The sequence below is a fragment of the Misgurnus anguillicaudatus genome, chromosome 22 (assembly GCF_027580225.2).
Source record: "Misgurnus anguillicaudatus chromosome 22, ASM2758022v2, whole genome shotgun sequence".
NCBI lineage: Eukaryota > Metazoa > Chordata > Actinopteri > Cypriniformes > Cobitidae > Misgurnus > Misgurnus anguillicaudatus.
Window position 1 is genome coordinate 51,739,983 of NC_073358.2, and position 26,627 is coordinate 51,766,609.

Here is a 26,627-nt window from a genome sequence, read left to right on the forward strand (position 1 = left end):
AGCTCTTAAAGTGTGCAGATCTGTTGACTTGCATGACGGAGCAACGGGGTTTCTGCAAAATATCTTCTTTATTGTTCTGCTGATGAAAAAAACATATTCGATGGTGTAACTGTTATAAATAAACTTGATTTTGAAAGTATGCTACCATTTTATTACAGTTTGTTGGACTACGTTCATTCATGCTTCAGACTCAAATATAGAGCGGAAGTATATACGCGGTTGTATCTGAAAAAATAGTTCCACTATAGCAAATAACACGGATTGAAATCATACATTGCGCCAATATATTTGTTTTTAATCATCAACGAACACCACGAACCACTCGGTGAGCAGCACAGCCCCGAAAATGAACGTCAAGTGCTGTTTCAATGACATGTTTGTGCATGGCCACCGACCTCCACTCCGAAGCAGTCAAGAGACGCCTCCAAACGAGCCGAAAAGTCAAGACACGACCCACCGTCAAAACCCCTGCGTCCATCACCGCAGCCCATCCAAAACAAACCAGAAATGAGACTCAAAGCGCCAAATACCGGAATTATCCTTTAATGTTTGCAATTGAATTTGTAAATGTATTCGGTTGTACCTGTTCTCTGCTGAGAGGAATGGGATTTTTAAAGACAGTCCAGACAACAGCTTCACTGCAGTTCGGTGTGGTCAGAGATCCGTTGTATCTGTAATATTTAGTCATTTTGTCCTCTGACAAAATAAATTGGCTGATCGAGATGTTACGAATGGTTGTGATATTCTCTGCAGAAAGACAGACAGACACATTTTTTTGGATGGAACAAAAAGACTCGACCCATGACATTTCGACCCAGTCTCACAAACTTTCGTGATACAGTCACGCACTTTTCCACTCTTTTTTCGTGCCATCATCACAAAACTCCATGCTTTTTCGCGATCGTACAACGAACTCCCGCTTTCGTGTGATTATCACGTATTGGTTACTCGACTGTTTTGTCCTATTTTTAAACCATTGTCGCTTCGGTTTAGGGTTAGATTTGGTGCTTCCATTAGAATGTCACTTTATATATTGATCTATACTATTTTTTCTGATTTATTTTTTATATGTCGCCTGGCGTTAGGGTTAGAGTTGGGTTTGGTTAGGGATGTAATTTTATGTAAATCTAACCCTAAACCGAAGCGACAATGGTAAGAAAATAGGACAAAACAGTCGAGTAACCAATACGTGATAATCGCACGAAACAGGAATTCGTTATACGATCACGAAAAAACACGAAATTTCGTGATAATAGCATGAAAAAAGAATAAAAAAATACGTGACTATATAACGAAATTTCGTGAGACTGGGCTGTATAAAACAGATAATAATGTGCGATTAAGTTGTGATTAATCACGAGTTAACTCATGACAATCATGCGATTAATCTAAATTAAATATTTTAATCGATTGACAGCCCTAGTAATTACAAAACTGCTTTAAATATAATATAATAAAATATTATTTTGGGGATATTTTATTATAAAAATCTTACATATTGTGGTTTTAATGTGAAAGAATTTGTTTAAAATAATAACCCTATATACTGACTTGTGTACTGTATGCTCCTCAGGGCTTGTATGAGCTGGTCATAATTTGTGTTTGTGCTGTTTGACTCCTGTCAGAAATAAATCATATGTGTTTAAAACCTTCATAACTATATAAATTTAATTAATAAAATGCAATAATATGAATATCAAACCTCAAAAAAGAATCTCAGAGCTGCAATGCCAGATGGATCATTTAATGCATCTGCAATGATGTTGTATCGCTGCTTTATATGCACGATATGCAGCTGATGAGAAAGTTAACAGATAAAAACATTTATTTATAACAATCACTTACTATTATCTGTTTAAAGGGATAGGTCACACAAAAATAAAATTCATCATAATTTTCTCATCCTCATGTTGTTGTTTTTTTGATGAACAATAAAGAAGATATTTTGATAAATGATGAGTAGCACACAGCTGATCGTAACCATTGACTTCCATAGTAGGAAAACAAATATTATGGAAGAATATATTTTCATAAATGCATGCAGTTGACGGTACCCATTGAATTCCATTGCATTTGTTTTTCCTACTATATGGAAGTCAATGGTTGCAATCAGCTGTATGCTTACTATCATTTATCAAAATATATTTTTTGTGTTCATCAGAAAAAAATTATACAGATTTACAACAACATGAGGATGAGAAAACGATCACAGCACTTTCATTTTTGGGTGAACTATCCCTTTAAATCCATTTGGCAATGCTTTTATATTTGCATTGATGTGATTATGTGGTTTCTCTTTATCCAAATCTCATATACCAATTACACATCGAACAGAGATTTACTAGTAATCTACTGTATGTCATGTATTATTGGTACCTCCATAGGATACTGTTCTCCATCAATGGTGTGTTCAGATCCCGCTCCTACATCTGTTCCCCAGTGAAAGTGAAATTGGATGGGTTTATATGTGTCTCCCAGGAATCCTCTAGACACTGTAGCCATGATATTTTGTGCTACATCCACCACAACTGAGAAAGAAAAAGACATTGCACCATGTCATGGCATTTTTCAAAGGTTTCTTTAACAAGTCTTCAGTCTAGTCTTACCCGAGTGACCGATGTTTCTTATGGTGCCGTTGAATATGTTCTTGTAGCCGGTGAAATTGAAAGGCGTCAGTCGCCCGTCCACTACGGTTTTCTTCGTCGCTATGTTGACCGGTGACTGTCTGGTGTTTCCACATTGTGCGTTTACTTCTTTCCAGAGCTCTGGACCTTAAAGCAACGTGAAGATGTTAAGTTAAACTTGAATAGTAAAGACTACTGTATGTGTTTGCTTGAAATGTTTGTTTACCTTTACATTGATCATCATAGTTGGCTTGTGCCTGGTAACACCACTCTGAACAGAAGCACAGTTAACACTGACTATTAAATAAATATCCTCTTAGGTTATTGTTATTAATATCAGTTATACAAACCATTAAACAACCACAGACTCATATGGAGGCATTTGGTAAATATCATCATTTGCACATAATTTTTGACACCTGCATTTTGTTTAAATTACAATAATAATACTAACAAATTATTTTTCACAAATTTTTTTGCATTTTAGCTATTAATTAAAATATTTATTGAGCTATTATTAAATAATACTAATAAATGAAGTATAACGGCGAGATAAATTCATGCCAACTTTATGTGAGCAGTGTTGTTTCATATGAAATCTCCAAATTATCGTGAAAACGTAAAATGTTATATCCAAAACTTTTAAATAAACTATATTAAACTTAGTACATTTGAATACATAAACAATGAATGAAATGATTTTAACCTTTGGACTCACCCGCACTGCAATGCAGAATCAATGTCAGAAGATAAAATAAAATCAAACACTTCATTGTGAGCATCCTGTGACTCCAGCAATGACAATGAAATCAAATGTGATCTTGTGAGAGTTTGATCTCTTATTTTAACATATCTGTCAATCAACAGGATTGAGTTTTTGGCCACGCCCACAACACATTGTGATACCCACTGGTACCAGGTGACATCACACTTTCAGTGCTACATATATATCACATGCTTGAATAATTAATGACAGTATAATCAACATTTTCGGTCACCTCTTTTATTCAGCATACAGAAAAGAAGTTCAGCCCAGTTTGATGTATTAATTAAAAGTTTAGTTAAAGTTTGATAGGTCACAGATGCATGAAATGTTGTGGTTATAATTTCAATATGATCTGAATAAGGGTAAGATCACTATTTCAGGTATAGACACTGATGATCTTTAGTTACCGTGCTTTTGGAGTAACACCTGCTCTGTCCACAAACTTAATGACACTGACCAGGAATACAACCGTAACCCTATAAATGTACAGTAACAAATGTAAGAGAACATGCATGAGATGAAAAGAGATTGTGTTATAGTGACATCTAGTGGTGGCTGAAGTGAGACAGCACAATATAATAGAGCCTAATAAACAGTAACTAGATAGGTACATTTTTGAAGAAAATGTGAAGTGGTGCTTGCCGTGGCAAATTTCTGGGGACAGTATATGATTATACTCCAAGTCACAAGTAAAACGATCCAACCGCCATGTCTCTATGATGTTCTGATGCGGAGATATAAGGCTTTGCTTATTTGGTTGCTAGGGAGAAAATTGGCATCCACTAGTGATTACATTCCGAGCTATGAGTAAAACAGTCCGACCTCAGTGTTTCTACGATGTTGTGATGCAAAGATATAAGGCTTTGTTTATTCAGTTGCTAGGGTACTGTATTTGGTTGCTAGGGGCGTGGCTTGGGAGTGGCCAATTATGTGGCCAGTGATTACACTCCAAGTCACAAGTAAAACGATCCAACCGCCATGATGTTCTGATGCGGAGATATAAGGCTTTGTTTATTTGGTTGCTAGGGTACTGTATTTGGTTGCTAGGGAGAAAATTGGCATCCACTAGTGATTACACTCCGAGTCACGAGTCAAACGGTCCAACCACCGTGTCTCTACGATGTTCTGAGGCGGAGATATAAGGCTTTATTTGTTCGGTTGCAAGGGTGCTTATATTTGGTTGCTAGGGGCGTGGCTTGGGAGTGGCCAATGATGTGGCCAGTGATTACACTTCGAGTCACAAGTAAAACGGTCCAACCCCGTGCCTCTACGATGTTCTGATGCGGAGATATAAGGCGTTGCTTATTTGATTGCTAGGGAGAAAATTGGCATCCACTAGTGATTACATTCCGAGCTATGAGTAAAACAGTCCAACCTCCAGAGTGTTTCTACGATGTTGTGATGCAAAGATATAAGGCTTTGTTTATTCGGTTGCTAGGGTACTGTATTTGGTTGCTAGGGAGAAAATTGGCATCCACTAGTGATTACACTCCTAGTCACGAGTCAAGCGGTCCAACCCCCGTGTTTCTACGATGTTCTGATGCGGAGATATAAGGCTTTGTTTGTTCGGTTGCAAGGGTGCCCATATTTGGTTGCTAGGGGCGTGGCTTGGGAGTGGCCAATGATGTGGCCAGTGATTACACTCCGAGGCACAAGTAAAACGGTCCAACCCCGTGCCTCTACGATGTTCTGAAGCGGAGATATAACTGTTTGAATTTTATGTTGCTAGGATGCTCAAAAGTGGTTGATTTTTTGGGTGTTTTTGTCATTTTTCTGAAACCCTTCCCCATAGCACACCTCTCCTCAATAATCCGGTCAATTTGAGCCCTCTTTCATGGGACTACGACAAACTGTACGGGATGAGCAACGTGCCGGAATTTTGTGCAGACATAAGGATCGTAACATATAATATCCCTGAGGAATAATTGCATAAATGCAAGCACCACTAATGATAATAATGTTAATGATTTTAATAAATAATTATTAAAATAAATATGATTTATGTGTTTGTTGTTATGGTTATTATGTATTTTATTTTTTAAATGGTTGATTGATTGGTTAATTTTGACATTGCAAATTTTGGTATTTATTTTGAAATATAGTTAAATACGAACACATACTCAAACCATATTTCTCGTATATCCTGTTTTTGCATAACCTTCATATATACAAACTGCTATATTAATCGTAAATCCTGTTATGGTATATTATTTACAGCAATGCATCGCAACACATATCATACGTATCCTGTTATACTATTCATGTACAATGCATACAGTAATTTTGTGTCGTACCGTGTCCTATTTTTCCAAACATTATATTGTTGGCTGTTATGACCTGTTAGGCAATGTTCACTTTTGATTGATGATCTTGCATGTTAGGAAAGTGTTTCGACAAGTCCTCAAACTCTCGCATGCTTTCTTGTGGCTAGAGGTCATTTAGGACAAACCAGGGACGTGATCTGACTCTACTTCTCTGTTCCAAGCATCACTTCCCCACTTATGTGCAACGTAAAGCTGTCTAAGAATTACAGTTTTTTTCGATTGCTAAACGACAGTGGGCACAACTGGAGTCACATGTGCAAAACTCTAACTACAGTCTGCACAGCAGCAGCTCATGTGGACCAAACTCTAGTTCATTTTTCATTGCTTGAACACAGTTTTCAAAACTTTACACACTTATCCCATTACTTTAAACACAACCTGCACAACACTGTGGATTTACAGCACTTTGTTCAAATGCTAACACACTGCTGTCAAAACAGCACATTCAAAACAGAGTTCATTTCAGCCTTGTGCCTTTCAAACACTGCAATTTCATATAAATATATACATATAATTATATATAATATAAATATTACGTAATAAATGTATAAATATAAAATATATATAGGTAGAGCTCAGAAAGACTCATTTTGGAAATGGAACAAGGAAGCCCTGCTGAAAAAAACAGCATCAAACCAGCATGGACCAGCATGGGAATTATGCTGGTTTGATGCTGGTTTAGCTGGTTTGGTGCTGGTTTAGCTGGTGCAAATGCTGGTGCTGATGCTGGTTTAGCTGGTGTTTATAAAAACATCAAAAAGACCTTAACATTTCTTATTATAAATTGTTTGATTTTATTTAAGAACGTTGGAGCCACCCCGATCACGTGTTCTATTAAACATGTTTAACCCTCATAAGCCTCGATTTTCCTATACGTTAGAGTTCAGCGGGGGTAAAAATGACCCCAGAGATTAAAAGAGTGATTACAAAAAAAATTTTTAATGATACAAATAATATATCATTTTTTTGTTTACTTCCCATCTATACATTAATGTTGTGTTTTGGGAGATATGAAGTACTTTTGTACCTGTTTACCAATTCTTCAACTACACCTTTAGCTTGCCTGTAAATTCACATAAATTATGATCTAAATTTGATTTAAATTGTTTTTAGATATTGATCTAGATGTTTTGTGTTGAATTCGGCCATCAGGTGTTTAGAAAAAAAACATAAAAGAATTACAGTTTAGAAAAAATAAATCATTTCGACCAGCAGATGCCCATAGAGACCCATTCATTTTACTGGATGTGGCCAACTGCTCACATCAATACTTTAGTGATACATTTTGTGAATTTATGTAAAACATTAAAAGGACATTAAAAATAAATATTATTTCAAAAAGTAGAATTTTTTGTAGTTTTCGATGCATTTTGAAATGTCTATTTTTACAAAATGCCACAGAAATTTGACTGAATATAAGTGTGTGTGCGTATGTGTGTGTGTGTGTGTGTGTGTGTGTGTGTGTGTGTGTGTGTGTGTGTGTGTGTGTGTGTGTGTGTGTGTGTGTGATTGAGCATGTCTTTTCTCTATTGCATTTGTGCTCTAGTACCAGGCCTACTTGTTTGTGTTGAAATTTTCAGATTTATTTTGGATGCATTGATCATTTCAATTGGGGTCATTTTTATCCCCAAAGTGACTATTTAAGTAACTTTTTTACGCCTCTTTAGAACGGCAGAATAAAGCCCAGTTTTTTATATGAATCTTGACAGCTAATCTGGAAAAGTCACAAAAACTTATTCCACTGAGATGAAGGGAACCATGTTTTTGAACTAAAGAAAAGTGGCTTGGGGGTAAGATTGGGTCTTATTGGTTAATATTTACGATCAGAAATCCTGATGTGTGGGGGGAACCCCGAGGACAAACGCGCACGCTCTTGAGATTATCATGTGAAATGAAACAATATCCATCCAGAAAGCGAGGTGATGAAAGACGGAAGCAGTACAAAGTGAAGTTGACGTAAAGTGAACTTGTACAGAACATGTCTCCATGACTTCACCCAAACCCTTTTTTTTTGTCTGCACTTGGGTTCTGCCTCCACCGTTCGTGACAGATCATGCATCATAATTTATCAGCTATTAAAACACTTAATTATTGGGATGGGACTCTTATTGGAAAATTACGCCCAAAACACACCCATTACTCATTACAAGAATAGGAAGAATAGGAACAACCCTTTTACGCAAGACACATAGACCATTTTCCTTGTATTTAGTAAGTGGATTCGGACACGCCTTAAGTGCACTTGTGTCGTGCGCTTTAAATCATGCGCTTAGATTGTTGAGATAGGGCCCCTATAGTTTAATATCTTGGCATGTGTGGATTGTTACCAACGTCTGGTGAAAATGTTTGATAAATAAATAAAGCTTTAGAAATATATTTACAGTACCAAAATAAATTGTGACGTGTTCAATACTGTATTATGTGTTCTGCCTTGTAAGTCACTTTAATTGTGTCTGCTAATTGAACAAAAAAGACAACACAAAGACGAGACATTCATTTAGATTAAGATCACTATGTTAGTAGGATGTTTTGGAGAAGATCATCAGTTGAATGCATGAAGTATTCTGTTGAATTCACATACAGGAAATAATGATTATGTCACAGTGGCAAGCAAGGCCTGTCAAACAAGCTCTTCACTTGGATCTTATGATTTGCTTTTCTCAGCTGTGACAGCTAACCTTATGATACAAATCATGAAATCTTTTGAGACTTTAAAAATCAATCAACACAAACTGATAAAAAATACAGGTGCCTAGGAAAAATGCTTAACATATTTTTAAAGAAATATTTAAGTACACTTCTAACCAGTAAATGTCAACTACATACAGTATGGACCAATGACAAACTCTTATGTCATCAAATATACAATAAGGGACACTGTACAACATATTAAACAATCTTTCATCATTTAAACCCAAGGGTGATAAAGTTTGCAATGTCACAATCCTGAACAATGCCAAAATGTATCAATGTCAACCCCTCTTGGTTGGAAGAGATACTTTTTAAATCCCCAAGACACAAAGGCAGGACCCCTTAGAAGAAAGGAAATGATCAGTGACGGGATACTGTAAATATTTTTATGTTCACTGATCTGTGGACTGTAATAATAAATCAAATACATTTGAATTAAAAAGTGATAGCTGCGTCACAACCACACAGAAATAAATGAAATCAACAGCAACAAAAAAGTCAACTAAAAGTTATGACAACTCATCTCTAGTCAAGATAAATAATAGTCAGTTGAAATGACTTGTAAATCCGAGTTGATTCAACAAAAAAATGTATGGCAGCAAAGTATTTTTTACAGTGCTGTCAATGCTCCTAACCAAAATAAGTCAAAAGTATGTCAAACATGTAACGTTATGTGTGAAATGATTATTTAAGAAGACTTGTCTAACAGGGTGGAACTGAGCATAACAGGGTGGAACATCAGCGTTGACAGGTTTTAACAGTGATGAGCTCTCCGTCATTGTCCTGCATGATTTGTCATCTGTGATGTGTGGAACTGCACCTGTTTAATATTGTTTCAAAACTATGCACAATTTTCCCAGGTTTCATTTGGGGAAGGAACACAAAATAGCTGTTTCCTTTTCAGAATCATAATGACAAGTTCCAAAACAACTCTCTGTTCTGGACAGAGAAATAACTACAAATTAGAGGACAGACATGATGATCATTTCCAAATTAACAACTTAATTTTATTATTTGTTATTTATTCTATTACAATTTCCACCTAACATGGTTGAATCCATAAGGGTGGGAAAATTTGGCTAACTTTCTACAGATAAACATAACGTTTATCATTTTATTTTATGCCCTCCCTTCTTTTTTTCTTCCCTTTCATTTCTTTTAGGTTCTTAATGTGATCTCCATTTGAATTCTATATGATTTGGTTTTTATATGGTTTCGTATGTATGATATTTTATGTAAATTATTAAACCACACTTTGTTTTGTTGCTTGAACTTTATTTGTTGTTGTATCTTATATTTGTTATTATTGCAATAAAAAAAATCACTTTTATAATTATGTCAGATATGTTTTTTTGACCAGACAAACATTCTCAATAACATAGCCTGCTTAAGAGTGTGACAAGCAGGATAACATTAAAAAAATAAGATTGAGAGCTGATGCTAATTTTTACAGTTGAATCCCAGCAGAAAAAAATAAATAATATCACTTCCTAAAAATGGTCTTATTGAAATTGTAGAAATTGTTGTAGTTTGTGAGGCAACAATTACATATGAACAGGGTGGAAGATGACTTTCGACACAGTAAATATAGAAAATTGTAAAAAAAAAAGAAAATAAATAAAGTTACACATGATTTATATGTTTAAATAAATGCAGTTTAGCCTAATTTTTGACAGAATTTAAAACATTTTGAGGTTTTTATCATTTCATGGTTTATATTTCTCGTGGATGTTGACTTTGCACTAAGGACATGATCAAATTAAATGCATATATCAATAAAAACATCTTTAATGTCTATTATCTCTTTTAAGTGATAAAGAAGACCTACATATATAATTTAAGCATTTTTTTATTTTAGAGAAAATATAAGCATGTAAATCATAGAGACACTGTATAACAGGAATTATAATTATTTGCTGATGTGGCTTGTAAAGACATATACAATGCATTTTATCAGGTAAGTACTGAATATAAATATATTTCAAATAAAATCATAACAAAAATCATTTCTCCATATACAGATTGATTCCTATACAGTGCCTTTTACAATACCCTGCAGTTATTTTTTATTTTTTAAGTTTTAAAGCATGTTTCATAGTCAGAATTGTAATGTCATAATGGTGTTTCTTCATAAATGTGCACACGAAAATTAAAATAAACATCAAATGTTCCTTTAAAGAGCCGTCCCTTCTCCCTTTGTTGAGTGTTACTGCATCTGGTTTGTGCATTTTAAGTCACATAAAGTTTCTACAAAATATGTTTTCTACCAAATTGTGTCAATTTTCTGTGATTATGTTTTCGTGCTCATATTATACAGCATCAACATCTGAGGCAGATATACATTTTTACAGAAAATAAATAATTTCAAAATAAGAAAAAATCTCAATTTGTAAAAAATGAAACACTTGCTTTGCACAGAAGTTAACTTGTAACATAAATATTTGTTTGAAGCTGAAAGATAAATTAATTTTAAAAAGAAAGAGAAAAGTAATTCATTATATATCATCAGAAGTCACATTTAAATGTGCAACCATAATTTTATCAGTGCATTTTAAAAAGACCCAACATTTTCAATGTGCAAAGGTAGGATGGAAAGTGCTCTAGATGTAAAGCTCGAAAATACGAATAAAAGTTGCACATCTCCCTGTATTTATTAGTGGCGGCTGGTGACTGCTCTTCCAAGGGGCGCAAATTCAAAATATGTGTTCGGAGCGTCGTGTGTTACTTGTGTTTTCAAAATATGTGTTTGTTGCGTCATGTGAACCATGTGCACCACGTGTTTTGTTAAAATAAGTGCCTGCTGCACACATGTCAAAACCATTTATGATAAAAGAGATGCTCCTGTCACAAAATAAGACAGTAACTTAACACTAAACTCTGATTACGCTTGAAATTATGCGAGTATCTGGCAAACGCTAGCGTCTCTTTTATCATAAACATGCACACAGGTTCACTCGATGCGCAGAACACATATTTTGAAATGACGAACCACACACATGACGGGCTACATACATGTTGTGACGAACTTCGCATCATGCTCGGCGCACCCTCGAAAAAAGAAGTCACCGGCCGCCACTGGTATTTGGGGTTTGCATAAAATCTCATTCATAGTCTAATACAATGTGATTTCTGTCAGTGTTCAATGCATATAATAAAAGACCTGAAACATTTTCACTCAGTTCATCAGACTGATCCCACGAGAATTTGTTCATGATTTACAAGTTGGCTAATTTGTTCGGTTTCTTACGAAGTAATGAAAGTATTTTGGGAAAGTTACATCTGACGTGCTGTTATTCTGTAGTTTGTAGGTTTGGTTTCTCTCTTGTTGGCCTTTAGTTTAGATGAGACAGACTGAACGCTGTAATGATGGAGGTAAAGAGAAGCAGAGCGCTGGCCAGAACTGCCGGACCGCTCGACCGATACACTAAACGTCCATTACGAGACTGTACAGGTCGAAATACTCCCACCATTGGATTGCCATCAGAAAACTTTAGTTGGGAAGAAAATGCCAGAAGCTGTTTGGAAAACAGGAATTTTTGTTATGGTCAAAATCGATGTTAAATAATAATGAATTTGAATAAAAGTTCAAGTCTGGTTGAGTCTTCATTTAAAAGATAAGTCCATTTTCTTAAAAAAAATCCACAATTTACTCACCACCATGTCATCCAAAAGTTGATGTATCTCTTTGTTCAGTCGAGAAGAAATTATGTTTTTTGAGGAAAACATTGCAGACTTTAATATAACCCAACACTTAACAGTTTTAATGCAGTTTAAAAGGACTCTAAACGATTTCAAACGAAGGGTCTTATCTAGCGAAACGATTGTCATTTTTGACAAGAAAAACAAAAAATATGCACTTCTACACCACAACCTCTCGTCTATCTCCAGTCCTGTGACGCACCAGCGCGACCTCACGTAATTGCGTAATGATGTCGAAAGGTCACGTGTTACATATATGAAGCGCACATTTGCGGATCATTTTAAACAATAAACTGACACAAAGACATTAATTATTATCATTCGACATACAACAATGTCGGAACGGTCCTATTTCTCCACACTTGTAAACACTGGGGGCGCAGTTTCGCATTCGTCATTCGTGACCTCTTGACCTGATGACGTATTACGTGAGGTCGAGCTGGCGAGTCACAGTACCAGAGATAGACGAGAAGTTGTGGTTTAAAAGTGCATATTTTTATTTTTCTTGTCAAAAATGACAATCGTTTCACTAGATAAGACCCTTATGCCTCGTTTGGGATCGTTTAGAGTCCTTTGAAACTCTCTTGAAACTGTAATTTTAAACTGCATGAAATTTAACTTTTCCTAAAAAAAACATAATTTCTTCTCGACTGAACAAAGACAGACATCAACATTTTGGATGACACGGTGAAGTAAATTATCGGGATAAAAAATTCATGGACGAATCCTTTAAAGTTTGCAATTTGTGAATGTATTCGGTCGTACCTGTTCTCTGCTGAGAGGAATGGGATTTTCAAAGACAGTCCAGACCACAGCTTCACTGCAGTTCGGTGTGGTCAGAGATCCATTGTATCTGTAATATTTAGTCAGTTTGTCCTCTGACAGAATAAACTGGCTGATCGAGATGTTAAGAATGGCTGTGATATTATCTGCAGAAAGACAGACACAAAAAAATGAAATTAGCTGGAACGAGGATGGGACAAAAAGACTCAACCCATATGAATTACATATGACATAATGTTTTATGTAATACACACAAGGAATTAAAGTTACATAAGCTCATCCACACGGAGACACATTCAGCTTTAAACTTTTCTATCATCCAGACGGATCAAGATGTTATCTCTCTGGAGAAGCCACGCACGGGCATTCTTTTTTTATCTGCAGTTTTATTGATGATCTCAGTTTCAGCGCATAGTGAAGAGATTCCTGATCTTTGCCTCGTGTCAAATAGCTGAAGATTGTTATCACAACACGCCCGGCATTGTTTCTGCCTTTTGTTCATACAGGACACACTTCTTAGGCTGTTTACACCTGATGTTAAGATGCGTTTTGGTCGATCGGATGACAAGTGGACGAGAGAGACACGTTCACGTTTACACCTGGTATTTTAATCCGTCTCTTTTGTTCATTTTCCACCGCTTCTGACCTGATTACTGAGGGGGTGGTGGTCTGTGGACGAGTCTGTCTGCTGTCATTTAAACACGAGTGGGAGAAATGACAGTTTTTAAAAAAAGCCAAATTATATTAGGTCAGAGTCCGCTGCTTGTGTTGTTAGTTCTATGCAAACATTTGGGTAGCACTTTATTTTACAGTATGTGCACTTACCCTGTACATACATGGCAAACAAGCTGCACTCACCGACCAATGTGTGGCACCCACTTTATCTACATGGTAATTGATTGGTATCATTACTGTACTTACCAGTAGTACATACTTGGTAGTTATTATGTAACTCCAGATAAGCACTGGGCAACAACAGATACACACCCATAGTGTAGGTATACTGCAACCAACGAGAAACACCACTGCACCCACAAACAAATGTACAATATACGCATCCAGCATCCACAGGCAAGTTATGGCAAATGACAGGTACCCGTAGTGTACATATATAATAACTAATATCAAACACTTTTGTACTTACAAATTGTATATACACAATAAGTGTGTACTAGTGAATATACCCAGTATTTAATGCTTATGATAGTTAATGGTTAGTTTGCCGGACAGTGACATGTATATGATGCTATATCTTAGGTGGTAGGTCCTATGTAATAACTGTGTAAAAAGCAACACTTTATTTTACAGTCCTGTTTCCATGCAGTTATCATGGATGTACTAGTGAACCAGTAGTTAATGCATACGGTTATTTAATTCTTGGTTTAAAGAACAAAGATACTGAGTCTGAGTACCAAAATGGCACATCAGTAATGTTTGTTCTTAGTTATCATATACGTATGGTATAAGTATAACTTACACTGGCCTGCAGGTACCACACACTTATCATGTATACAGTAGTGTTTGATATTAGTTATCATACATGTACACTACAAATACCTGTCATCCACCACAACTTGCCTGCAAACACCAAATACCCACATTGCACATTTATTTGAAAGTATGCAATGTTTCTGGTTAGTTACAGCATACCCACACCACAAGCATGCATATGTCACTACCCAGTACCTACCCAGAGCCACACAACAACTACCAAGTATGCACCACTGGCAAGCACAGCAATGACACCAATCAACCACCATGTAGACACCTAAAAGTAAGCACAACACATTTGTCGGCAAGCACAACCCATCCACCATATATGCACAAGGCAAGTACAGGTACTGTAAAACAAAGTGCTACCAACATTTGTTTCAAATATGCAAAATTGTGTACAAACATTGCATTAATTTAGTTTAAAGTGAAAGCAGTTTGTTATACTTATAGACTGACTTGCGTTCTGTATGCTCTTCAGGGCTTGTATGAGCTGGTCATAATTTGTGTTTGTGCTGTTTGACTCCTGTCAGAAAGAAATCATATGTGTTTAAAACCTTCATGTCTAAATAAATGTAATGTTTCTTCATTTAAAAGTGCAGAAATGATTCTGTCAGACCTCAATAAAGAATCCAAGGGCTGCAACGCCAGAAGGATCATTTAATGCCTCTTCTAGACTGTTGTATCTTTGTTTAATATGGACCATATGCAGCTGATGGGAAAGTTAACACATACAATAATAACAATTATTCATAACAATCACTATAAATTATGCTTTTACCTCAAGTAACTTAAATAACAGGTAATGCTGAACCAAAACTCATTTTAAGATTTGCAGTAAGAATCTACTGTATTTTACGTGTTATACCTCCATAGGATACTGTTCTCCATCAATGGTGTGTTCAGATCCCGCTCCTACATCTGTTCCCCAGTGGAAGTGAAATTGGATGGGTTTGTATGTGTCTCCCAGGTTTCCTCCGGACACTGTAGGTGTGTTATTCTGTGATACGTCCACCTCAACTGAGAAGGAAAAGATGACATTGCACCATGTTACAATTTTTCAAAGGTTTTCTGTAAGCACAGACAAGTTAATTCAACTTAAAAAACATAAGATAACTCACTGCCCTAAAAATGACAAATTTGCCTAAAAGTTAAATCTACTTAAAGGTGCCAAAAAATGCATTGAAATAATCTGCTAAATTGTTCTCTGATAGAAGGTTTGTGGCTTTATAAATTGCAAAAATGATCCAGAGATAGTTTTTCATGTCCATTTACAAATGAAATGGTCGGTTATTCCCTTATTTGAAAGAGTCATGAATATTAATGTTGAGCTCTGCTCTGATTGGCTGTTTCTTAGAGCAGCTCCTTCAGTAGCTCTGTGTGTGTGTAAACAGATCTTATGTTTGAGTCTTTATCAGATGAAGATACCGATTTTGAGGAATAATCAGTTGTTTGGAGATTGTTAATGGACATTTCTGAGTGGTAAGTTTTTTTTTTCAATATGGATCTGCAAAAATGAATTGTAGCCTAACGTCTAAACGCTAGCATATAGCATTAACTAGCATATAGCGCTAACTCAGCAGTCTAGTTTTAACAGTATTATAAACTTGTAGAGAAACCTCAAAATTTCTTGTTGAATGAGAGATATCATGCAATTAAAGGGGGAACATTTTCAGGGTTAAGGTTAATTTATTTAGGTTTGAACAAACATTGGTCTTCTTCAGTCTTACCGGTGTGGCCGTTGTTCTTTATGGTGCCGTTGAATATGTTCTGGTAGCCGGTGAAATTGAAAGGCTTCAGTCGCTCGTCCAGTACGGTTTTCTTTGTCGCTATGTTGACCGGTGACTGTCTGGTGTTTCCACATTGTGCGTTTACTTCTTTCCAGAGCTCTGGACCTTAAAGCAACATGAAGATGTTGAGTTAAACTTGATTTAGATACTGTGATGAAAAATAATGTGTGTGTTTGATGTGCCTGCTATAAAAGGTTAAAATTTTGATTTACCTATACAATGTACACCAGAGTTTGCTTGTGCCTGATAGCACCAATCTGAAGAGAAACACATGAGAGTCACTGTTAAATCATTAAGTTTTGTCATTTTAATTTCACTTTTGTAAATAATTGTAATTCTTAACAGCATGATTTGAAGCTTTTTGATTCAGTATTGTGTCACAATGCAATTTTCTTTTTGTAACAATAACTCAAGAGTACTTTACATTTGACCACAGCATAAAAAGGAGCATAAAGTTAAAACAACTTGTTTTTAAGTCGATTCAACCTACCATTTTAAGTTTTGACCTGTGATAAGTTGACATAACTTGACAAGTTGAAATTGTTTAACTTCATTTGTTAAAATACATGTATATTACAGGGTGTGTCGTTTTTATATAATTCATACTCGTTCATGAACTGATTTCATCTCCTTACTCCACAGAATATCATACAGGAGATAATTTAATAATCATGATAAAATAAAATGTAACAATAAGTCTGTTTAGGTTTAGAGTAAAATGTGTTTATTGTGTAATGCAAGACCTTTAAGCTTGATGGCAAATTCCGAAATTAAGCCATCATTATAGTTATTTGCACATGAATTTTTGTGTTACAATTATAAAACTGATCAATTTTATTATTTATTTGGATACTAAAAATATTAAGTATAATGCTGGGATAAATTCATGTCGACTTCATGTGTGCAGTGTTGTTTTATATGAAATATCCAAATTTTATATGTTATATTCAAAGCGTCAAAAACTTTTAAAAAACTACATTAAACTTTTGAATAAATGAACAATGAATTAACGAATGCAAACTCATTGGACTCACCTGCACTGCTGGATGAATGCAGAATCAATGTCAGAAGATAAAATGAAATCAAACACTTCATTGTGAGCGTCCTGTGACTCCAGCAATGACAATGAGTAAAATTTGATCTTGTGAAAGTTTGATCTTTTATTCTAACATATCTGTCAATCAACAGGATTAAGTCATTGGCCACGCCCACAACACATTGTGATACGGAGAACATCACGGTTAACAGGTGACATCACACTATCAGTGCTTACACATCTATCACATGCTTAAATAATTCAGGACAATCATATGACCAACATTTTTCTGTCATCTCCTTTATGTAACATATACATGAAAGTAAAGTACAGTCCAGTTTGACGTTGATCTTATTTAAAGTTTGATAGGTCTTTGATAGGTGTATAAAAAAATTCAGTATGATCTGAATTAGGGTTAGGGGTTTGGTTCAAGCTCAGTATTTCAGGTATAGACACTGATGATCTTTAGTTACCGTGCTTTTGGAGTAACACCTGCTCTGTCCACAAATTCAATGACACTGACCAGGACTACAACCCTAACCCTATAAATGTACAGTAACAAATGTAAGAGAACATGCATGAGATGGAAAGAGATTGTGTTATAGTGACATCTAGCGGTGGATGAAGTGAGGACAGCTAACAAACAGTACTGACAGTAATGGTAATGATTCTAATAAATATAAATTTATTTGTTTGGGGTTGTGGTTATTATGTATTTTAATTCATTGTAAATGATTGATTGGTTGATTCTGACATTGCAAAGTTTGGTATTTATTTAAAAAAATATAGTTCTCTTAAAAAATACAAAAATAAATAAACAAATAAATAAAATAAACATCAAACCAAGAATAGTATTAAAAAACATCTAAAAGTCTTTAAAACCTTTTTTTTACCCATATAGCAAAAAATATAATTTTAAATATGTTTCATAATTATATTTTGGCCAAGAATGGGTTGTAAAATTAGAGATGTATTTGTTGCCCCTGAAATACATTTTAAAAATATATGTTAATATATGAAGGTTAAAACTAAATATATTTTCAAATTAAAAATATATTTAATTAAGCTTTACTTCCTAAAAAATGTATTTAGCATGTATTCAAAACAAATTTTTGGCCAAAAAATGCCCTATGGGCAACTACTCGTATGACGCATATGACGTAATTAAATCAGAAACAATGAGATTAATGTAAAACATTTATATATTATATTTTATATGTAAACACGGGTAAATACTATTGACTTAAAAGTCTTTTAGCTACGCATTTATATTAAATTGCGTGCTGTGTGCGCATGCGAAAAAGAAATGTTGACCACAAGCAGGAGAAGTCAGCGGCATTATTACTGCAATCAGTTTAATTTAAACAGGTAAATATATACTAATGTCAAGGCTTTTATAAACAAATACATAAACTGTTAAACTCTGTTTTAGCAAATGCACCCACAAACGAGTCAGTGTAACGAAAACGTCACTGATATTAACTAACGTAACTTAACTTACTCGAATGCAACTTGTTTTTCCAAGTATTAAATATGAAAGATTTGACTACACTTTATCAGGTCTTATCAAAAGCTTTTTCTTAAAATATATAGTGGTCTCCATGCATTAAATGTTTAAGTTAATTTTTGTTTATTTTATTTTTTTGAGGGACAAACTACACAACATTACCGTTGTGTGTGATCATGGGCGCTCTCTTCAGCGCTCCTGGCGGTTATATGGTGGTACTGCAGACAGACTGAGAATGTCAAAGTTGAAGGTAAGTCCAGTAGTTTATGCAATGTTTAATACATTATGGACTGAACACAACATACAGTGTGCAGTGTTATACAATATACATATATAATATACAGCATTGTGTACAATTTTCAATGCAGACCTTTAGATAGAATGTTGTTTGTACAATTCTGAAAAATGAAATGCAAGGTTAACATTTGGCATAAAGTGCACATGTGGGGTAACAGGGTTAGTTACTGTAAAAATGTTTTAGAGAGACAGTTAAGTAAATAATGGCAGCATATCTATTTTGTTTAAAAAATAAATAATACTACTGAGTGTATTATTTATTGCACAAAGTAGATCGCCCCCTGTTGGACAATTAAAGGAATGACAGAGTCTCCCTGTGTTTGTGTCCTCAGTGAGGTCACATCTATTGAATAACTAAATAAACAGTTAAAATCAGTCATCATGTCAGACAAATACAAAATTAATATCCTGTCTGTTTCCCTGCAGACTCTCTTTCATTATGAAGAGTCTTATATAGGAATTCTGGACCTCCTGAATCTCTGTTGCTCTTGGCTCTTTATGTCAATTTTAATTAAATAATTTTGGGCTCCTAAAATGAACCCCACACTCTTCTTCACCCGTATACAGCCCTGATAATGTGAATATAATAATTCTTCTTCTCTGCTAAATGTTATTTATTCATATGCTTTTATAATCAAAGTAAAGGATCTTGGTTGAGTAAATTATCGTTTGTTTATGAGCAATGCTGAAGACACATTGCAGACTCTTTATTTTCTCATTTACATATAAATGTAATCCATATAAAACCTCATTTAATTGCATTTAAACACATTCACGCAGGAGTCAACGAGTAGTCACAAATCTTGTCCTCTGCACCGTATGCTTTTATGGCCTTACTTTATGCTCTTACTGCTTTGTGATTTTATTTTCAACTTTTACAAAAAAGCAAAGAACACAAAAAAGTTTGATAAGAAAATCTCGTACGTTTACTTGCGACCAAATAGTCTGTTTGTAATGGCATTGCCTATATCTGAAAACTTCTGAAGAACAACTTTCTCCAACTTAATTTTGAATTTGTTCATATATCTAGAGATAAAGCATGACCTCAACGAGAGATGCTGTGCACTGCGTTGCCAAGTCCTCTGCTTTTTAGCGAAGTACAGATTTGGGTGCCACGTAGGAATGGGTTGGGAAACACTGTCTTAAACAGTTCCAGCGAATTGATTTTCTTTCTGTGGGTTAAAGATTGAAGGATTTCATTGATTAGTTATTGGTATTTGGGCTGTGAATAAACATTGGGATGCTTTTGGGCTAGTATTGAATGTTCATTGGGCTGATTTTGATTTGGAAATCTGGCAACCCTGGCTATGCACTGGCGCAGATGTTCGGATTATATGTAATTTACATGCAAACAAACATTTTAATCAGATTGCAATGTTTAGGGTCCATGTAAACTGTATTGTCGTAACCTGCAATCGAATTAAATTCAGTCGGTTTGACAAAATGTGTAAACATGTGTAAATGCATGTTTGTGCATTTGAAAGAGGGGCAGAGGCGATGTCAAAATTCACAGAAACGTTTCTGTAATACGGCTAACTGCACCAAACAATGGCACTTTGATTTAGAAATGTACATATCATCCTGTCTTGGAAGAAAAGGGATGATTTAAAAGTTTAATGCTATAGGTTTTATGTCTTAGACCATTCAGCAGATATCAACAGCTTTTAAATTTACTCCCGGTCTTAAATGATTATTGATTTTTGTGGTGGAGATCTGCAGGGTTATTTCATTTCTGAAGAATGGTCCCATCAGGTTATAATTGTCAAAACTCAGCTGTAAAACATTAAAATATGTTTAACTTACAGAGATTGACTATGTTTTATACTTGATCTTTACAAAATATAAACATTTATTTTTTACTATAATAATTGACATTTAAAAGATCTCATCTGTCGTATGAGATTTATATTTACATAACACTTGCTTGTGTCAGAGTTAATAACGTAAAACCTCCTCAGACTTTTCTTACAGTCCCTTAATAATTTTAAATTTCAGCTTCTCAAACTTTATTCATTTAAAAAGGGAATTTTTAACACACATTAGCCACCTCATAAAATAAATACGAATTGCCATGAGATAGCGTTGCAAACAAGCTGAGTCCTCCTCAGTCTGGTAATCCAGGATATCTCAGTATGAGCTTGAAGATTTTTCTTTATACCTGTGCTGTTATATACTGATGAAATTTCTGCTCGGCATCACAGTGAAAATCCAGCCAAGTGTATCAGCATGAGACAGAACCTCCAGCTGGTGGCAGATTGTGTGTGTAGGTGCAGGAAACAAAATCTACTAAAGACATCATAGTGCCACCTGGACTGTGCCAACAACTCATCCGTATCTTCATTCTCTGCAATCATGCTCTTTTAATACCCCATCAATTCAAAAAGACTTTCAGCTTTCAGTCCATGTCTGTATGTATTTCTATGCTAGTGAACTTATAAACATTGACAAAAACTTTGACTTTCATAAAATTTTTAACAATTTGTAATAATGTATATTTTAAAGGTGCAATGTGTGAATATTGGAAGGATATCTTGACAGAAATGCAATATTATATTCAGTACTTCCAGAAAAACGCAGAGTTTTTTTGTGATTGTTGCGGGCAAAACCCTTGATCTTGCGGCACGTTTTCTTAAAATATGTGATGGAATATGCGGGATATTTATGCAATTTTATGCAATGAAATTTGTTTGCAGCTTTTGCAGCTTTTCATTGATGTTCATGTCGCATAGTTACGTCACTTCATAACGTTCCTATGGCAACAGGGGACATGGCTGTGCTTGTGTGAAGTAAATGCAACATTTTTCAACTTTCTGCTAAGATATATGTGATTTTTGCTACTAAAATGTGGGGATTATGAAATCATGCAAGCCCTGCATATTTTGCACACGGAAATCTGCAATTTATGCTGCGAAGTTGCGGCGTATTTGGAAAAAATGCGGCCCCCGGATTGAATCATGCGATTGCATCACCTTTTTCTGGAGGGAGTGTATAATACAAAAATGAGCTGTACTGTTTTTATTACGTCAGAATGAGTGGTTTTACATACACTGTGGATCCTAAATGAAAGTCACCGGCATGTTTTGTGCAGGGGGGGGGGATGTGAGCTGTGAACTGAGCCGCTGGTTGCAATATACAATCTCACCATTAGACGGCGCTAAAAATCTACACACAGCACCTTTACTGCTGTACAGTACACATTGTTTTACACTATAGGTGCTAAATAATATATATTATATACTATTTGTATATATTGCATTTTTTGTATAGGAAAAAAACTTGAACGAACTGGATTATTTCTTTACAAATGCAAAAAGAAAAACGGTGTAAATAGGGCTGTCACAATGATTAAATAATCTTCTCATTGTGATTGTTTGACCTCATTGCAATGATTTCAGATCACCACAATGATTGCACGTCTCTCTAAAAACACAAGGGGGAGCTGCAGTGCCTGTATAAACGAGACAGTATCAGATTACTTATAAATATGTGTTGTGTATTAAAACTTACTGCCAGATAAACCTTGCAAAATATTTAATGTAAGTAATCACAACAAAGTGTGAAAATTATTTCATTGTCAAAGGAATAAAACATACAATTAATCGTCATAACCGTCAAAGTCCTATCACAGCCAATTAATCGTCATAATTGTCGCAATTTATTAGACAAATAACGGTCAGGCAAAATTCATGACAGCCTAGTGTAAGACATAACAAAATGTCCCTCTGACGGCGGTTTAGGGCGAAAGTGAAACCCAAATCACAGATTTTGACTGATATTATACCTATAATAAAAGCTATTTGAATGTTTCCCTACATGAATAGAAAGGAAAATGAATTCTAGTTTAATAAAAAGGATTTTGATGTTCTGTGGATATCCGAACAAGATCCCGAAATGAAATCCAGCTAGAATATGTTTGATAAATAAAACATGAGCACTTTAATTCATGACTAACCTCATATCTTTCTTCGCTTATATTAATAAACCCTGAAACAAATCCCACACACAGAAAAACCAATTTGATACATGAGGCATCTGAGATGGTTTTTATTTTGGTTTTGAAGCTCATTACAGCCACATGATGAAACTGGAGGGATGCTGTCAAATGCAATGTGTGTGTGTGTGTGTGTGTGTGTGTGTGTGTGTGTGTGTGTGTGTGTGTGTGTGTACACGAGTGAACAATCTGAATGATAATTTTTCTCCATCTCGCCTTTTTGTACTCATTTTGCATACACCGTCATCCACCATGTTTATGTTTTCTATCCCGAGGGACTGAACGATCCACAACTGGAGAGATTGCATTACGCAGGCAGAAAATGACTCCACCAGGTTTCCCAAAACAAATGTTTAGAAACGTAAAATGAGAGATTTGTGAATACTGATTTGCACCACCCGTGAAGTCATTTACATCTGCCGGATTGTATCAAGGTCAGTTGCTGGTGAAATGCTTTAATAAAAAAGTTTACTATTTACAGAATCAACAAAAACACACAAGGAAAGTTTTTTTTTGTTTGGTTTAATCTAATTCTTCCTTGCATGTGTATAAATAGCATAAAATTGTGTACAACCAAAAATGGTTCAAACCAGTTCATGTAAGCGATTCTGCGTCTCATCCCAGCTGTGGTGCACAGAAACAGCATGAGTTTATAGTGGGACGTCGCCTCCTACCAGCTTCAACCTTACATCATTAACTTCACTCAGTGTTTGTGTCTCTGTGTGTGGGTGGCTTATGCAAATGCATCCCAGTTGATGAAAAGCACAACTAATAGAGTATAACTGTAGTAGGTCTCTGGTGATGTTTGGGCAACATTTACTTGCATCTCTTCTTGTGGCACCATAGCAGAAAAGTTGCGTAGATTAAGCTCATTTTTCAATTTCAATGTGTTTTCTAAAAAAATTGAAGGATTCATGCTTTTAGAAAAAAATCCATGTCTAAATTTGTGTTTAAATTTAAAATTATGTCAGACATTTAAATGTTAGACAATAGTGCATTATTAATGCATTTATTATTTAAAATGAATATGCATTATTTTAAAAAATGTATACATGTAAAACTACATACATTTCAGCATGTCTTATTGCAATTTGGTTCTTCAAAGCAAAATAGAGAAAAAGCATGAAGAAAATAAGAGGATTAATAATGATGGTTTGACATTGAAAGGCGAGCTGAAGCTTCATGCTGAGGATGAGAGAAACCCTCACATTCCTCTTCTTTCTCTGTGAGGATATGTGACTGTTGAATAATTCATATCACTGTGGTGATGAATAATGAATAAGACGGTGTGATTAAACAGAAGTATGCTAATTAAGAGACAGACTCGAACAAATTCATCTCTCACCGCCAGCTTTAGACCGAACTAAACAAAACCTCCACGTTTCTCAAACAGAGACTCGCTGAAAAATGAAAAGTGAAACTGACAGAAGCGTCAAGAGCCGTATCAAGTTCATGAAAAGGCCTGTCAACATTATTTGACACCCTTGACTTTGATATGGGCCACATCTGCAGGAAAGGACATCCCTTCATTCTGTCTTTATAATGCTGAGGGAGGAAAATACTTCTTAACCTTACACTAGATGTTCTGCTGGAGGAAACTTTACTGAGAAATTATAGAGGAAATAAATGAGATCTCCATTGTTTCTCTTTTCTCCAAGATTCAATTGAGAGATAATGCAAACATCTGCTGAAATCTACTGGGAAAAAGCTTGAATAATTCACACTCATTATGTCAAAAAAGGACGAACCCAACAATTGGGTTGTAATTTAATCTACGCTGGGTTGTTTATCCCAACGGCTGAGTTTTTTCCCTTTTGTCCCAATGCTGATCGAAAATAACCCAACATTTTTTAGTGTGTACTCCTTTGAAAAGAGTTGATGCTTAAATGCAACATAAATAAGATCTTCATTTAGTCTCATGCACTTTAAAAGTGCAACTTAAGATTTTTCTTTGTCTTGTCTCCTCTATGATCAGATGAAGTTATTTAAGTATTGTAAAATAAAGTATGTTTATGTGTGTTAATAATGGATCTGTATTGTGCAATCAGGTGAAACATCAAAGATGAAATGTTGTGTGTTTGTTGTGTGCTTTGACCAGTTTGTCTGAAGTTTTGAATTATTAGAAAAATAATGCACACCCAATTATTTTTCAATAATTCAAAGGTCCGGAGTCAAATATTTCGCTTATACAACGGTTACCCCACCTAGGACTATTTCTTCTGCGTCTCATCCAACAGCTCTTTTGCTTGTTCCAAAACGTCATTTTAAAGCTGGTAATGGAGGCTTGAGCCGTTGATAGCATTCTAATGCTGCGTTTACACCAAGCGTGAGTGATTTCAATGTTAAGTCAGTGTAAAGATGCATTGACGCGCATCTGGAGGTCTCGCGGCGCTCTAGACGCGCGAATGCATTCAAACTGTTCAAGCGGCAAACTAGGCACGGTAGCACGAATTTGACGCCTTAAACCCGGTTGGTTTAAACGCAGCATAATGCAGTTATTAATGAAGTTATTAGAAAGTGAGCGAGAGCGGCAGAGAGGCACAGTTCTTTTCAGTGAACTATGGCTTTGTTAGCGATGTCTGTGGTGCTGATTCAAATAATTTTTTTTTATTTATCTCAGAGAGAAATTGCTTTCATGTTACAATTACAGTAAAGATATAACAGAAAAATAAAAATATAATAAATAAATAAATATGCGACCCTGAACTAATTTGCGCTGCTCTTAGTATATTGTATTGGTCATTTTTCAGTCCCTCCAGAAAAACGCTATTGTGCGATCGCGCAACATATTGCATAATCAGCCAAAGTCCGCATATTTATGCGGGGCTGCATTTTTTCCAAATACGACGCACTTTCGCTGCATTAATTACATATTTCCGCACACAAAAAAGTCATATATATATATATATATTAGCAGAAAGTTGAACAATGTTGCATTTACTTCCCAAAAGTGCAGCCGTGTCCTCTATTGCCATGGGAACGTTATGAAGTGACGTGATTATGTGACGTGAACATCATTGCAGCTTTTGCAAGTTTCCGCAGTTTTTGCAAGTTCCGCAATTTTCGCAAATTCCCGCAATTCCATCGCATAAATTGCATTAATATCCCCCATATTCCATCGCATTTTTTAAGAAAACGTGCCGCAAAATCGTGGATTTTTGCCCGCAACAATCACAAAAAAACTCTGCGTTTTTCTGGAAGGACTGATTATTGGAAATCAGCTGTTGCGTCTGTGTTATTTAATTTGCGCTTCTTTAGTAAATAACCTGCAGATATTCCACTCCCATCTGTGCTTTTTTTGGAATTGTGCAATTTGCCCCTTTAGTAAATCTTGCCCTTAATCTAATACTGACACGGGTCTCCATCCACATTCACGTCTGACATTTTGGTTTTGCTTTTAAAACATGCAGGAATTACAAATAAGGTGCAGGACTTACTTGATGTTAAAAAAGCTGTTAAGAGAGATAAGGTTTGAAAATGATCGTCCTCGATCCAAAGCGTGCACAGGCGTACGAGCCAAATATATAGACATCTAAACAGAATAACAGTTTTAAAAATATTTGTTTTAACAAGAATTTCCGCAAAAAATTTGGTTACCTGTTGGGGTAAAATATCTGATGTGTAAGAT

General features: G+C 35.3%; 2 protein-coding genes and 1 long non-coding RNA gene across 6 annotated transcripts in view; 1 reads left to right on the plus strand and 2 right to left on the minus strand.

Annotated features, from left to right (window-relative positions):
• The window catches only part of LOC129439530 (carbonic anhydrase 4-like), a 5,859-nt gene extending 2,411 nt beyond the window's left edge, over positions 1 to 3,448 (minus strand). Inside the window, exons 1-7 of the mRNA XM_055198208.2 lie at positions 3,343 to 3,448; positions 2,851 to 2,895; positions 2,607 to 2,771; positions 2,377 to 2,528; positions 1,703 to 1,795; positions 1,552 to 1,618; positions 584 to 747 (exon numbers count right to left, since the gene is read on the minus strand). Coding sequence (XP_055054183.2) covers positions 584 to 747; positions 1,552 to 1,618; positions 1,703 to 1,795; positions 2,377 to 2,528; positions 2,607 to 2,771; positions 2,851 to 2,895; positions 3,343 to 3,406 — 750 coding nt within the window. The 5' untranslated portion in view covers positions 3,407 to 3,448. The remainder of the gene's footprint in view (positions 1 to 583; positions 748 to 1,551; positions 1,619 to 1,702; positions 1,796 to 2,376; positions 2,529 to 2,606; positions 2,772 to 2,850; positions 2,896 to 3,342) is intronic.
• Positions 3,449 to 10,238: 6,790 nt separating this feature from the next.
• On the minus strand, positions 10,239 to 17,347 carry LOC129439527 (carbonic anhydrase 4-like). 2 transcript variants are annotated; one of them, XM_055198204.2, is made up of 8 exons: positions 17,203 to 17,347; positions 16,381 to 16,425; positions 16,109 to 16,273; positions 15,247 to 15,398; positions 14,998 to 15,090; positions 14,826 to 14,904; positions 12,870 to 13,033; positions 10,239 to 11,920 (listed from the first exon to the last, which is right to left on the minus strand). In XM_055198204.2, the coding sequence occupies exons 1-8, from the start codon at positions 17,261 to 17,263 to the stop codon at positions 11,738 to 11,740; spliced, it is 942 nt and encodes a 313-aa protein (XP_055054179.2). In that variant the 5' UTR covers positions 17,264 to 17,347; the 3' UTR covers positions 10,239 to 11,737. The 2 variants fall into 2 exon arrangements, with proteins under 2 accessions (XP_055054179.2, XP_055054180.2); XM_055198205.2 differs by having other exon boundaries at positions 14,838 to 14,904; positions 17,203 to 17,346.
• Positions 17,348 to 18,490: 1,143 nt separating this feature from the next.
• Positions 18,491 to 26,627, plus strand: part of LOC129439531 (uncharacterized) — a 91,403-nt gene continuing 83,266 nt past the window's right edge. For all 3 annotated transcript variants that reach the window (XR_008642827.2, XR_008642828.2, XR_008642829.2), the window contains exons 1-2: positions 18,491 to 18,572; positions 18,853 to 18,961. This is a non-coding gene — a long non-coding RNA (uncharacterized lncRNA). The remainder of the gene's footprint in view (positions 18,573 to 18,852; positions 18,962 to 26,627) is intronic.

Coding starts and splice junctions, on each gene's coding strand:
- LOC129439527 (XM_055198204.2), bottom strand. CDS start 17,263: ATGAAGTGTTTGATTTCATTTTATCTTCTGACATTGATTCTGCATTCA. Junction 15,091..15,246: donor GAGAACAGTATCCTATGGAG/GTATAACACGTA, acceptor CTTTCCCATCAG/CTGCATATGGTCCATATTAA. Junction 11,921..12,869: donor TTCCTCTCAGCAGAGAACAG/GTACGACCGAAT, acceptor TTTTCCAAACAG/CTTCTGGCATTTTCTTCCCA.